At 46.7% G+C, this 14,681-nt stretch overlaps 1 protein-coding gene across 1 annotated transcript in view; it reads right to left on the bottom strand.

Moving 5' to 3' along the window:
• Nucleotides 1–14,681, bottom strand: part of APPL2 (adaptor protein, phosphotyrosine interacting with PH domain and leucine zipper 2) — a 104,411-nt gene that overhangs the window by 72,261 nt on the left and 17,469 nt on the right. The window contains 2 exon segments of the mRNA XM_040344243.1: nt 5,251–5,322; nt 10,342–10,401. Of these exon segments, the coding sequence (XP_040200177.1) occupies nt 5,251–5,322; nt 10,342–10,401 (132 nt within the window).

Here is a 14,681-nt window from a genome sequence, read left to right as displayed (position 1 = left end):
GCCGGCCCTCAGCTCCGCTTTGGGACGTCCACGACAGGCCCCATTGCTCCAGGGGCGGCCGGGGAACTTCGGTTCTAGGGCACACATATGACCGGTCTCTATGGCCTTGTCACAGTGTGTCTGGCTGACAGCCATGCCGTTCGCGGACGTTGGTTCTGTCTGGGATACCTCCAGCCGGGTAGTCGCAGGACAGGTAAGTAGTGGCCCCTTACTCAGGTAAGTGGTCTGGCTGGAATGTTTTCCCTTGGGAGGTCGACTGAGGGTTTTCCCCTGCTTTCCTCTCTCCCTTATTCCTCTCCCTCCTTCCCCCTTTGGGTGACGGCTGTGCAGGGGGTTTTTTCCCTGGGGCTCATATTTTTTTCACTCGGGTATGGCTGGGGCTGTTCTGTGTCACTGCAGGGGACTGTGGTGGACATTCTGGGCATTTTTGTGTGTGCTGTGTGCTGTTTTGGTGTACTGTCATTTTTGGGTACACTGTCTTTTTAAAACTGCGCAACGGCGGCCATTTTGCCGGAGCCGCACTTGTATTATTCGGCGGCCATTTTCTTGTGGCCGGCGCCGTTTTCAGCACTAGTTCGGCCTCTAGTGGCCGTTTCGGCGGGGAAAAAAGACCGCAAATCATCTGAGGGGACAGACGCAGCGCTGCAGCTTCTCCTCAGCACACACTTGTCCTTCACAGACCGCGCTGTACCAGGGGGGTGGTGAGTCTCAGGGGGCCCGAGACTGTGCTCTAGCGGCCGGGAGGTGACCTGTGGGGGACTTTTTTCCTGCCATTGGCAGTGGGGGTGACACGGCAGCTGCAATATGGAGCCTGAATCAGGCCCCTCATTCCTCACAATGCCGGAATTAACCCTTAGCGCCCCTCCCCCTGCCACATCTGTTGAATCGGTGTCGGCTGTCCTGGAGTCTTTTCTCACCAGGTTTGAAGCTGCCAGTGCTCGGTTGGGGGGTAAAAAAGCGCCCCCCCCCAGAGGCTGTTTCTGGGGATATCTCTGACGCAGAATCGGATAACGCTGTTGCTGCTTCTGGTTCTGTCATGTCAGAGGATGCGGGCTTAACCCACATGGACAGCGAGGATGACTCTGCTGCGGAGTCTGCTGACAAGGAATTTGTTGGAGCTCTTATTACTGCGGTACGTGAGACTCTTCATTTAGAGGATGTGGCGGAGACACCAGCGGTGTCAGTCCCTTTTGGATTCCGCAAACCACCGCGTACCGCTAAGGTATTCCCCTGTGTTCCTTATTTGGACAATTTGTTGTATAAGGAATGGGATACACCGCAAAAGGCTTTTACTGTTCCTAAAAGCTTTGCTACCCGTTACCCCCTGGAGGAGGACTTTTTAAAAAAGTGGGTCACTCCTCCGTCGGTGGACCCTCCTGTGTCCAGACTGAGTAAGGCTACTACGTTGCCTGTGGAGGGGGCTCCTGCTTTCAAGGACCCCGCTGATAGGAGAGTGGAGGCCGTGGCCCGCTCCCTGTTCTCGGTGGTGGGTTCGGCGGTAAGGCCGGCTCTGGCCGGCGCCCTGGTTGCTCAGACGCTAACTGAAAGGGCGAAGCTCCTGCTGCAGGATCTGGAGGTCCAGGGTGCTTCCGAGTCCTCTAGGGACCTGGCTGAGCAGTTGATTCAGGGTCAGAAGTTTCTCTGTGAGGCGGCTATGGATTCGATTCCTTTGCTTTCCAGGGCTTCTGTCTACGCAGTGGTTCTGCGCCGCCTTATATGGCTGAAGTGCTGGTCGGCTGACCAGTCCTCGAAAAAGGCCTTGGTGGATTTGCCCTTTAAGGGCGGACGGCTCTTTGGGGCATCCCTGGATGACATCATTAAGGATGCCACTGGAGGTAAGAGCACCTTGCTCCCTCAGTCGGGGAAGGGTAAGGAACCTCGCCGCAAGCAAGGTCCTACTTTTACTACCCCTAAGCGTTTTTTTCGTGCGCCCAGCGCGGCTGGAAAAGGTCCGCAAGGGGCAAAAGCCCCTGCTGCCGGGCGTAAGCGCCCCTGGTTTAACAAACCAAACAAGCCTGCGGACAAGCCTGCTTCCGCATGAAGGTCTGCCCCCGCCCGGGTCTCGGGTGGGGGGACGGCTTCACGACTTCGCGGATCGGTGGAACTCTCTTCTGACCGACCGTTGGGTTTGCGAGGTGGTCGCCTCGGGGTACAAGATAGAGTTCCTCTCTTGTCCCCCAAACAGATTTTTTCCATCCAACCTCCAGCTTCCTCAGGATCGGCGGCTAGCCCTATCCGGGGCTGTCCAGGATCTTCTGGACAGAGGGGTGGTTGTGCCGGTTCCCTCGCTGGAACGGTTTCGGGGGTTCTACTCCAATCTGTTCGTGGTTCCCAAGAAGGGAGGGGTTCGCCCTGTCCTGGACCTAAAGGCCCTCAACTCCTTTGTCAAGGTGCAGCGATTCAGGATGGAGTCGGTCCGTTCTATCATAGCGGCCCTCCACCAGGGGGACTTCATGGCGTCCTTGGACATCATGGACGCATACCTGCATGTCCCCGTTTTCACAAGCCACCAAAGATATCTGCGTTTTGCGATCGGGGAGGACCACTATCAATTCGTGGCCCTCCCGTTCGGGCTGGCGTCGGCACCACGGGTGTTCACCAAGGTGCTCGCCCCGATCCTGGCCTTGCTAAGGCAGCGAGGGATCGCTATCGTGGGATACCTGGACGACCTTCTCCTGAGAGCTTCTTCAAGCTCAGAGTTAGAGGAGGACGTGTCCATCACGTGTCGGACTCTGCAGGAGTTCGGCTGGCTTCTGAATCTCAAAAAATCAGTGTTGGTTCCGTCCCAGAGGCTGGAACACCTGGGGCTGGTTTTGGATTCGGGGGAGGCAAAAGTGTTCCTCCCATCGGAAAAACTGCGGACCCTGCAATCTGCAGTGAGACAGTTGTCGACCCAGAAGTGGTCGTCTCTTCGATTCTGCATGCGGGTTCTGGGTCTGATGGTGGCCTCCTTCGAGGCGGTTCCGTATGCCCAATTCCACACCAGGGTACTACAGAAGGAGGTTCTGTCACGATGGGACAGGGTCCCATCTTCTCTGGATCGCCAGATTCGGTTGAGCCATCTGGCCAAGTCTTCCCTGGCATGGTGGCTGACGTCTCCGGTGCTTCGGTCCGGGAAGTCTTTTCTTCCGTGCCGCTGGACAGTGGTCACGACGGATGCCAGCCTCTTCGGCTGGGGGGGCGTCTGGGGCACCCAGTCAGCCCAGGGGCGCTGGACTCAGGAGGAGTCCCGCCTGCCGATCAATATCCTGGAGCTCCGAGCGATCAAGCTGTGCCTTGTCAGGTGGTCCGTGGCGTACGTCAATCATCAGGGCGGCACAAGGAGCTCGGCCGCGGCGACGGAGGTCGCTCACATACTTCGGTGGGCCGAAAGGTCCGTTCCGGCCCTGTCAGCGGTATACATTCCGGGAGTTCTGAATTGGCAAGCCGACTTCCTAAGTCGCACGACTCTGGATCAAGGGGAGTGGTCTCTCCACCCGGAGGTTTTTCAGATCCTGTGCCAAAAATGGGGCACTCCAGACGTGGACCTTCTGGCGTCCCGTCTCAATCGGAAGGTACCACGGTTTGTGGCCAGGTCAAGGGACCCGTGGGCAGACGCGTCAGACGCGTTAGTGGCTCCCTGGGGTCAATATCACCTGATTTACGCCTTCCCTCCTCTAAGGCTCCTACCCCGCCTGCTGCGCAGGGTGGAAGCCGAAGGGATTCCAACGATCCTGATCGCCCCAGATTGGCCGCGTCGCTCTTGGTACGCGGACCTGGTACGTCTGGTGGCAGACGCCCCCTGGCGCCTGCCTCTGAGGGAAGATCTCCTGTCTCAGGGCCCGATCTTCCATCCTGCTTTACGGTCACTGGCTTTAACGGCGTGGCTGTTGAGAACCAGGTACTGAAGGACCGGGGCCTGTCGGGCCCGGTAATCTCTACCATGATGCGTGCACGGAAGTCCACTTCTCGAAAAATTTATCATCGTACATGGAAAGCATACATCTCTATGTGTGAGGAGATGAAGTGGCACCCCCGTACTTACGTGGTGTCCCGGATCCTGCTGTTCCTACAGCGGGGAGTGGACCAGGCTCTTGCCTTGAGCACGATCAAGAGTCAGATTTCTGCTCTGGCTGTTTATTTTCAGCGTCCCGTGGCAGCGCACTCTTTGGTTCGCACGTTTGTGCAGGGGGTCCGGCATGTGGCCCCCCCGGTGCGCCCTCCGCTACCTTCTTGGGACTTGAACTTGGTCCTCTCGGCGCTTCAGCGTGCCCCCTTTGAGGACATTCGGGAGATCCCCTTGCTGACTTTGTCGCAGAAGGTGGTCTTTCTGGTAGCTATTACCTCTATCAGACGAGTGTCTGAACTGGCGGCCTTGTCTTGCAAGGCCCCCTACTTGGTCATCCATCAGGATAAGGCGGTGCTGCGCCCGCGACCTTCTTTTCTTCCGAAGGTCGTTTCGGCCTTTCACATTAACGAATGGTTCTGAATGGTTCTTAAACGGTTTTATATGGGCCCGTGCACACGGTGGATAAAAATCAGTAAAATTGCACTGCACTCAGATCTGTAAAATTCAAAATTGAAAACTGAATGTATGGGGTCAGTAATTTACACGTATACATGCGTAAACGCATGGAAATGCGCACAATTTAAATCTCAATTTGAAAAAAATAAAATAAAAAAAAAAAGGTAAAATTTTATGTGTAGAAAATGCAAATGCATGTTGACGCTCCTGTATGCATTTAAATACATGCACAGGGTCTGTCAGCAAGATCCTGCATTTATGATCAGATCAGGAATGGTATGAAGGCTGTGGACATGAAACCTTAAAATAACCTTGTACTACGAAAACATGAAAGGCGACATGACAAAACTATAATGCTGTATGTTCAGGATGTAGATCAGGAGCTCTGACTTTACTCTGTTTCCCTAGTGCTTGTTCCAGGTCAGTAACTCAAAAGGTCCTGTGATAGCCAGGCAGATCGCATTTTCAAAAATTGTCAGTGGTGTCCAGCAACACACAGTAGCCAATCAGAAAAATACTATTGATTACTATGCCCAATTGCTCTTAACCTAAAAGGACCACTGTGCAGAAGATCCTCAGTCAATGGCTTGCTCTCTACCAGAGACTTTCATAGGTAAAATAGAGTTGCAATCACTTTCAAACATTTGCTAAGCTAAGTGTTTCTAATATGCATAGAGATGCAAAAAGGAAGTTTCACTTTGCATACACATTTTAAATAGGAAACAAAAAAACGATGATAAACTAACCTCATCTACTACATTTGCAAAGCACTGTAAAGTTGATATGACTTCTTCATCTCCTTTTCCCAGGGCAAAATTCTAGAAACAAATGATGGAAACAGATTAGGTTACAATGACCAGCTGGAGCAAAAGATACAAAATAAACAGAATATGTTCAACATAAGCTTGCTACACGCCACTAGCTTTTTCTGACAACTCAGCCGCTGTACTAACAATATGATGTTAGTGCAGCGATCTCCACTGCTGTGTAATTGTGCTTTTTACAGGGCCCCGCCCAGCCAGAAAAACGCTGGTGAACACTCTCAGCCATTGGCTAATTGGGATCCGGTTGGCTGCTGGTTTTTCAGCATGCACGGCTGGCTTCTGCTAGAGCTGCTGCCATACACATGGTCCGAATTTCAGATGGTCTTTATGATGTCACCCGACATTGGACCCATGTGTACTAGGCTATAACCAAAATAGAAGACATTAGAATGATAAAAGATGTTATGTATACAGCATTTTAAAACCTAAAAATGTACTCCTCACATGACTCAACGAGGCACAAGTCGTCATGACCAAATCTATTGTTATTTAGAGTTGAATTCTAGGGAGATATACAGTAAATTACACAAACTAATTGAGCTCAGTATTCATTGATACATCATTACAATTTATTTTCAGGCAAGCAAGGCAAGTACCTGAATTTGACCTAGGATCAGCATCTTTCAGTGCCTGTCCTGCAGGACTAGAGTGCAAGTGGAAGAAGCAACACAAGGACCAGCTGAGCTGACAAAGAGAATGCTGATAGGAGGATAAAGCAGGGAGAAAAAGCAATGAGCCAATAACCATGCTGCTTCTTCTTTACTTTTTAGTTATAGGTTGGTGTAGGGTTTATGATGGCCTGGGCTCAGAGGAAGTGGGTTGAATGATGCAGGTTGTCATTTAACCTTGAAGGCTATAGACATCTAGTGGCAGAAAAGAAGTACTGCAGCAGACAGCTCTGTACAGAAGGTGTGAATAAGTAGCTGAATAGACTTTTTTCATTTTAGATTTTAAAGGATATAATTTTTCTAAAATTCCTCTTTTTTTCTTTTTTTTAAGAAAAACACACACCACACACACACACACACACTGAACTGAAATTCCATGAATTATTTACAAAATAGACCTATTATAATAAGACTAGCAATAAGATAACATGAACAGCAAAGCACAACCATTTCACCAACCTGAACATGTAAAGGGCAAGAAAAAGTATGTGAACCCATTGGAATTAACTGTTTTTCTGCAGTAATTTGCCATAAAATATGTCATCTGATCTTCAGCAAAGATACAAAAAACAAACACATTGTGCAGCCGATAACACACAAACAATTCAAATTTCTTGTGTCTTTTATTTCTTGCGTCTACACCCATTAACCACTTCAGCTCTAAAAGGTTTTTTTTTTTTTTTTTTACAATTTCTTTATTTTCAAAAAAATAAATAAAAAACATTTTATACAAAACATTAAAGAAAAATTAACAATCATCTAACACAAATAAATAAATAAATCCTGGTTCATTCCAATGGACATATTTCAACACTATCTCTCTATCCGATCGTCTCCAGAAGGAACAAAAGCCAAAAAAAAAAAAAAGGAAAATTTTAAGTTAAGCAAGAGAGAGAAAGAAGAAACCGGAACTAATCCATATTGTTCATACCATCGGGGTCCTCTCCTTTCCTCCCTTAATTCCCGTCCTCCCACTATTACACATCAGGAGCATAGCCCCTTCTCTACCGTTATTGGTTCATAACAAAAGGGAGGGAAGGCCTTATAGGGGGTAGAATTCAATAAACCAGAACTTCAAATTTCCTAATGTTTGGACATGGGAGGACGCTATCCCATGCCTTCCCATTTCATTATAGCCCACTCCCCGTGCCCTCTCCCCCCCATGTTTCCTATAGTTCCTTTTCGTTTCTTATCTTAATATGCATTCCTAGATTTTCCCTCCCGAGCCTTCTCTAATAACAAAAAAAAAAAAACAATCCCCACATATCTCTCCCCCTCCCCCTCCCCCTCCCTCCACCCTACTCCCCCTCCAACAACTCCCGCTCTCCCTCAGACTGAATCCAGTCATTCCATGGTGTCCAAACTTTACAGTATACTTCCCTTCTTTTCCTATTTGTCCAAATCAGATCCTCCATTCTATTCACCTCTTCCACTTTCTTAATCCACCTGCTCAATGTTGGGGGTTGTGTTTGTTTCCATTTCAACGGTATACATGCTTTAGCAGCATTCAACAGGTGGTGCAATAATGGGTTCCCTTTTATTCCCCAGGGAGTGTCTGACAGATGCAGCAGGAAGAAAGCTGGGTCCTCTGGTATAGTCATTTTACTAAATTCTTGTATAATCCTCCGGATACCTGCCCAGAACCCCCTAATTCTCGGGCAAGTCCAAAAGATATGTACCATCGTACCATTTTCTGCCTTACATCTCCAGCATTCACTTTTTATGTTTGGGTAGTATCTGTGTAGCTTATCTGGAGTCCTGTACCATTGAGCCATTATTTTGTAATTACATTCCTGCATTTTGGTACAGGTTGCTGTCTTAAATATGGCTTGTATCATTTTAGTTTTTTGTTTTTCCTCAAAAATCCTACCCAAATCTGATTCCCAGCTCTAAAAGGTTTTACCCCCGTCATGACAAGGCCACTTTTTGCGATAAGGCACTGTGTTGCTTTAACTGACAATTGCGCAGTTAAATGTAAAAAAAAAAAAAAAAAAAAAAACAAATTTCTTGATCAATTTAGGCCAATATGTATTCTGCTACATATTTTTGGTAAAAAAAATCCCCAATAAGCGTATATTGGATTGATTGTCGCAAAAGTTATAGCATCTACAAACTATGGGATAGCTTTATGACTCCATGCAATGCATGGAGCGCGACTTTTCAGATGGCCAAGTCGCCCGACAGGTTGCCCTTGTGTGAAGAACAAGCACTTAGTGTTTATGCATCCATCAGTTGACAGAAAAATTGTCTATAAATGGAGACAGTTTAGTACTGTGGCTACTCTTCCTAGACGCGGGCTCCCAGGCAAGACGACTCCTAAGGCACAATGCAGAAACTGCCATAAGGTAAAGAAGAACCCATGAGTGACAGTTAAAGGCTTGAAGACATCACTGGAACTGGCAAACTTTCCTGTTTAAAGGAGTTGTAAAGGAATTTTTTTTTTTGCTGAAATTACCATTTACAGGGTATAGAGACATAATAGTTAACCGATTCCTTTTAAAAATGATTAAAAATAGATAAAAACCAATCATATAATGTACCTACAGTTTCAGTTTCGTTTTTGCTGTTTCCTGGTTCTCTGATGTACAGAGCCAGAGAGCCAATAGAGGGCAGTGATGGTTTGTAAAACGAAACTGGATTGGTGCTGTGTGTCTAAAACCCCTCAGTAATCACACCTCCTTGATTAGTCATCACAGTGAGAAATCTCCCAGTACTGTGGTGATCAGCAAACAGACAACCAGGAAGTGTCTAGAACAGAGAGGAATTACAGCAACATCAGAGCAAAAACGAACAATGAGGACATGAAACCAGGACTGCAGTAAGGTAAAGGAAGCTATTTAGCTAAAAAAATTCCTTTAGTGACCCTTTCAGGCCCCGTACACACGACCAAACATGTATGCTGAAACTGGTCCGCGGACCAGTTTCAGCATACATGTTTGGTCGTGTGTAGGCACGAGCGGGCAGATTTCCAGCAAACATTTGCCCGCCGGGCCTTTTCCCAGCAGACAAATATTCCTGGACGTGTTTTAAAACCGTCCGCTGGAATCCTGCCCGCTCGGACATGTACGGTCGTCAGTACAGACCTACCGTACATGTCCGAGCGCCCGCCGTCCCTCGCATGCGTCGAATGAGTTTGACGCATGCGTGGAAGCATTTAAATGGCAGGCCCGCCCACGTCGCCGTGTCATTGTCGCGGCCACGCCCCGCGTATTGTTTACGCGCGTACTTCTGTACGATGGTTAGTACAGCCATCGTACAGAAGCCCTCGGGCAGACATGTACGGTGAAAACGGTCCGACGGACCGGTTTCATCGTACATGTTTGCTCGTTAGTACCCGGCCTAAGAGTCTCTCATGAACAATCAGCTGCTACTCTCTAAAAAAACATTGCTGAGTGCTTGAAGTTTGCCAAAAAGAGTGCCCTGGTAAACCACAACTGGGGAAATGTTTTGTGGAATAAAAACAAAAGCTGAATAGCCGCTAGCAATAATTACTGTGTTCTCCCAGTAGGGATGGCTCCCCTCGCTTCCCCTGCTGGGAGAACACAATACTGACTGTGGTTGCAGGAAAGAAAATAGCACCATCTATGGGCAGCTTAAGGTGGTTCCACTATATGACGTTCCCACGGCAAAACGGTTTGGTTTGTCAAACTGGTGTCAGTTGATGAAGTCAGAGGCAATCAAAGTAAATCAACAAGAGTGTAGGTGAAAAACTAACAAAAGTCTGAGCAGATGTAGCTCAGGCAGTGGTGACACACACACAGCGGACACCCAGAGGACAGACCGGGTAATAACCAGAATGATAATCGTGGATAACTAAACAGATACCAAAACTAGTACAAAAAAACAATCAAACCTTTTGCTAGCAAAAGAGAAATGCTATAGAAATGGGGGCGTGTGCGCGTTTTTAACCTCTCGGTTACCAGTGACTCAGTCACCAGCAACAGGATTGCTATAGTGACATAGGCCTAACTGAGCAGACTAGTTTTGCCTACCGAGTAAAGAATCCTCCTGGCCAATGACAATATACAGACTGGATTAGAAATAGAATGGCAGGATTATTGAACATTAAAAAACAGAATTGAAAAAAGCTAATGCATTTTCTAGAACGACAGTAAAACCCCCAAAAAAGGCCAACTTAAAATTACATCACAGCGATTCTCTGCCTTACCATTTGCTTTCAGACCAAAAAAAAAAAAAAAAAATTATTAGGACCACTAACTAAAACCTTTTGGCCATATTGTCATTGTACTCTTATTTCACATTAATGACTGTACAAATCGCATTATCCTATTTTTGTTCCATTATCAAATAAATACACACAGCGTCATCTGGAAAATATTTGTACCTGTTTTTCATATGCGAGAAGTTGGCTGGACAGTTGCTGGGTTGCTAGACACATTTCATTCTACGAAAAAGAACACAAATATCAAAGTCAGCAAATACCTGCACAATTTCAACATACAAGGAATAAACTCCCTGAAAAGAAAAGGTCACTCTATAAATATTCTGTTCTTCTTTTAACTCCGATACTTTTGTCTCCTTTACTATCAAACATATAATAAGGGCAGTCTGAAAGAAGACAACATTCCAAGAGCTGAAATTGTAAAGTTGATCAGTAAAATAAATAAAAAAGTCTAGCCCATTCCTGACATAAACACAATTGCCCTGGGCAATGTCCTGTCAACTGCAGCCGAGATAACAATGGCATTGGTCTTTGGCTGGAAAGTGCAGTGTGGGAGTCTGACAACATTAGAGATTGCAATGAGTCTTGCTTTCGATCAGACACACCTGATCAGTGAGCTCAGATGATCAACAGGAAACAGAGCCAGTTCATGTATGAGAAAACATGGCTGCCCACATGTACAAATATAAAATTAAAAAGCTATACAAAAAAAAAAATTTTAAACACACTTTGGCAAGTGTGTCTACGAGTCTCTGGGCCATCCAAGACGCTCCCTCCTGATTGGCTGATACACAGCAACAGCTGTCAAAGTCAGTAAGGGCCCTTTCACACGGAGCGGATCCGTATTGATCCGCCCCGTGTGTGTCCGACGGCTCAGCTGGGGTCATCCGTAAATCCCCGCTGAGCTGTCGGCGGACAGGGCGGTCCCCGCACACTATGCAGAGACCGCCCTGTCTTTCCTCTGCTCTCCCCTATGGGGAATCGGATGAATACGGACCATGTGTCCGTATTCATCTGATCCGTTCCGCCGGACGGAAGAAAAATAGGGTTTTCTTCTGTCCGCAAAAGCGGATCTTTGCGGATGCATCATCCGCTAACGTCTGCAATCCCATAGGGATACATTACAAGTCCGTAAACGAACTTGTAAAAAACGGACCGTTTGTCCGTACGTGTGGAAGGGCCCTTAATCAAGAGAGATAGAGGGAGCGGGGCCTAACGGCAGCTCTGTGCCTAAATGGACACACAGAGCTGCAGCTCAGGTGCCCCCATAGCAAGCTGCTTGCTGTGGGGGCACTTGACAGGAGGGAAGGGCCAGAAGCAGCGAAAAAGGGACCCAAGAAGAGGCGAATCCAGGCTGCTCTGTGCAAATTCACTGCAATAGAGGAGGCTAGTATAACATGCTTGTAATTAATTTTTTAAAACAAGACTTTATAATCACTTTAAGTAGAGAAGAGTTACAAAAATCAGATATGAATGAGTCACAATATCTGCTGATCCTGGTGACAACTGTCAGGGCCGAGAGTGATGGAAATACAACATTTTCAGAACAGAACATGAGGGAACAACATTTTCAGAACAGAACATGAGGGAAAAGGAGTCTGTCTTTATAAAACATCAGCTCTGATGTCAGTTATTTTCAAATGTCGCCAGCCTTGAACCAGCCAATAACAACAACATGAATAACAAACATTTCTGGCAGTCAGAAACACTTTGCGCTTCAAGAGAGTTAAGGAGATTCTAGACAGACTTCCGTTTCCGGGGGAGGTGAAGTGAGCATGGAGGAGTGAGCGCAGAGAAGGAGAGTCTAGCGGTGGTCCGTGGTGCACCTGGATAGGAGAGCGGCAAATATGCCTGTATTCCCCCGTCCTCTCTGATCTACAGTAGGGAGCGTACCCCCAGCAGTGGACACAGCGGACGCTGCCTCCGATGTCACGGAGAGGAAAGAGCACTGCAAGAAGTGCGGGAGGGTATGCGCCTAGCCACTCATATATCACCCGGTATATGACGGTGAAGAGGAGTGACGCGAAGCAGGAGGACGCACGAGGAGGACACGCTCCGAGGAGGGAGTCGCTAACAGAAAGCATCCGGCAAGACACTGCAGAGAGACAAGCGTTGGATAGCTCAGCTACAGCCACAGCTACAGCGGGGACAGGAAAGGTGAGCGGTGGACAACAGCCGTTAGTAGGAACCAGCCTGACGGCAGCATCTGCCCCAATAGACAAAGCGGGAGGGGGTGTACCTATGCTGGAGGCCCAGGACGGGGCAGGAAGCATTTTTACATCCCTCGAGGGCCAGAGGACAGCAAAGCTGACGGAGTGGACGAGTGGGTCCCCCCAACTCGCAGCAGAGGTATTGTCGGCTTTATCTATATTTCCTAATATACCAGAAGCATCAAGGCTGTCAGGGGAACTTATAATAGAACCTACAGAGACATCTGCAGAGCCATTAACAGCAAAGACACTAACACTAACAGAGACACTTCCTGTAGTAATTACACCTGCTGCATCACCTATCTTAGTAGTTAAGGGGGGTAATAGCATTACAGGTTTTGCAATGGCTAAAGTAAATGCATACCCACGAGAGGAGGAGGGAGGGCAGCCTGATATACAGACCCTCGGTGACACAAGGAATATACATGGGATAGAAGCGACACCGGATATTAGTCAGCTAAGCAGGCTCATCCAGGCTCTCCCAACTAAGGAAGACATTCAGAAAATGTTATCGGTTATCACTAGTACTTTGAAGGAAGAGATGGAGGAGGTCCGTGCAAAAGTGGTGATGGGAGAACATAAAATGTGTATCTTGGAGAGTCAGCAAGGGGTGGTGGATGGCAGGTTGGCAGCCCTTGTGGAAAAATTTGGCAAGCAGCAACAACAACTGGTCAGATTACAGTTAAAAGCTGAAGAGGCGGATAACAGAAGTAGGAGGAATAATGTACGTATAAAAGGGATCCCTGAAAGCTTTGAGGGCATGGCCCTTAGGGAAGCTGTCTTATCTATCCTCAATAAAATCTTAAAAAAAAATCCAGAATCCCCAATGGAGCTGGATAGGATTCATAGGGTCCCTACATTTCGGAACCCAGAACAGACTAGCCCCCGTGATGTACTATGTCGGATACATTTCTTCAGAATAAAAGAAGAAATTCTTAGGGAGGCATGGAAAGAAGGAACGGTGTTATGGGAGGGGGTGAGCATACAGCTATTCCCTGACCTGTGCTGGCAAACCAAAGCAAGACGTCGTTTGCTAAGACCATTACTGGAATATATACGAAGTCAAGATGCGGTATACAGATGGGGCCATCCGTTATCCTTAAATATAAAGAGGGAAGGAAGAAGTTTTAATTTAAGAGAGCCCTATCAGCTCCCAGCACTGTTTGAATTTTTGGGATCAATACCAATAGATGTTCCTAATTGGTTGGAGCTACCAGGTCCAGGAGAAAGACGTTAGATAAACAGATGGAAGAGATGGACAGAAGGTGGACATAGGCCTAAGAGATATAGTGACTGGCAAAAAAAAAAAAAAAAAGAGAAGAGAATTTTTTTTTTTTTGGGCAACATGGTAGATCGCCCCCCTTAATTTCTAGAAGAGAGAGAATGTGTATTATCAATAGCCCCCAGGCAGGAGGGAGTCCCTTATATTAACTCATAAACCATATCCTAAAAAAGGGAAAAAAAAGGGATATGTCTCTTTCTCCTCTTCTCTTTTTTGGCGCCCTTTTGTTTTTTCTGGGCCCCTGTGTTTTTGGTATTTTTTCTTTTTTTTTTTTGCTGTTTTTTGAGAAGAACTCCTTTTCAGACTTGGGTTAATAAACTTCCAGGGGCTGTTACTGGTGTAAGGTGCCAAAAGTATTACTCCCCTTTTTTTTTTTTTTTTTTTAGGCCCTTTTTTGGGGAAGTTCAAATGTTTACATGTCGATATAGGTCTATATATATATATATATATATTTTCCGTATTCTTGGTATTTAATCTGTTATATATATATATATATATATATATATATATATATATATATATATATATATATATATATATATATGAAGGGCTTGATGCTAGATAGAATTTCCAATGATCAGATACCTGCCCCCATTATAGGGAGGGATAGGATATGTTTTTTTTTTTCTCTTGGGGGGGTTTGTTTGAAGACTTGGGGGGGGTTAGTGGGTTTGTGGGTGACTCTGGGGGGGTTGGTCACTATGGTAATATTATAACAATTAATGAGGAAATAATAAATAGAGAATTAATACAGTAAGGGGGGGGGGGGAGGGAAGGGGTTTTTGAATTGGGAGTCTAGTGTTTGATGTTTTGTTTATTGGGGAGGATATATAAGAATAGTGGAACACAATGTATCACTTGATTTAATGACTAGTTAAAGTCACTTAATAGTATAATAAGATATGCACTAAGAGATAACACATATAGGTGTATACAGGTTTAATTAGGTATACTAAGGGAAGGTTAAGTCTAGCGGGTGACACGGGAGGGAGGGGTAGAGGACGGGAGAA

The sequence above is a fragment of the Rana temporaria genome, chromosome 3 (assembly GCF_905171775.1).
Source record: "Rana temporaria chromosome 3, aRanTem1.1, whole genome shotgun sequence".
Taxonomy (NCBI): Eukaryota; Metazoa; Chordata; class Amphibia; order Anura; family Ranidae; genus Rana; species Rana temporaria.
This window is presented reverse-complemented; position numbering and strand designations above follow the sequence as displayed.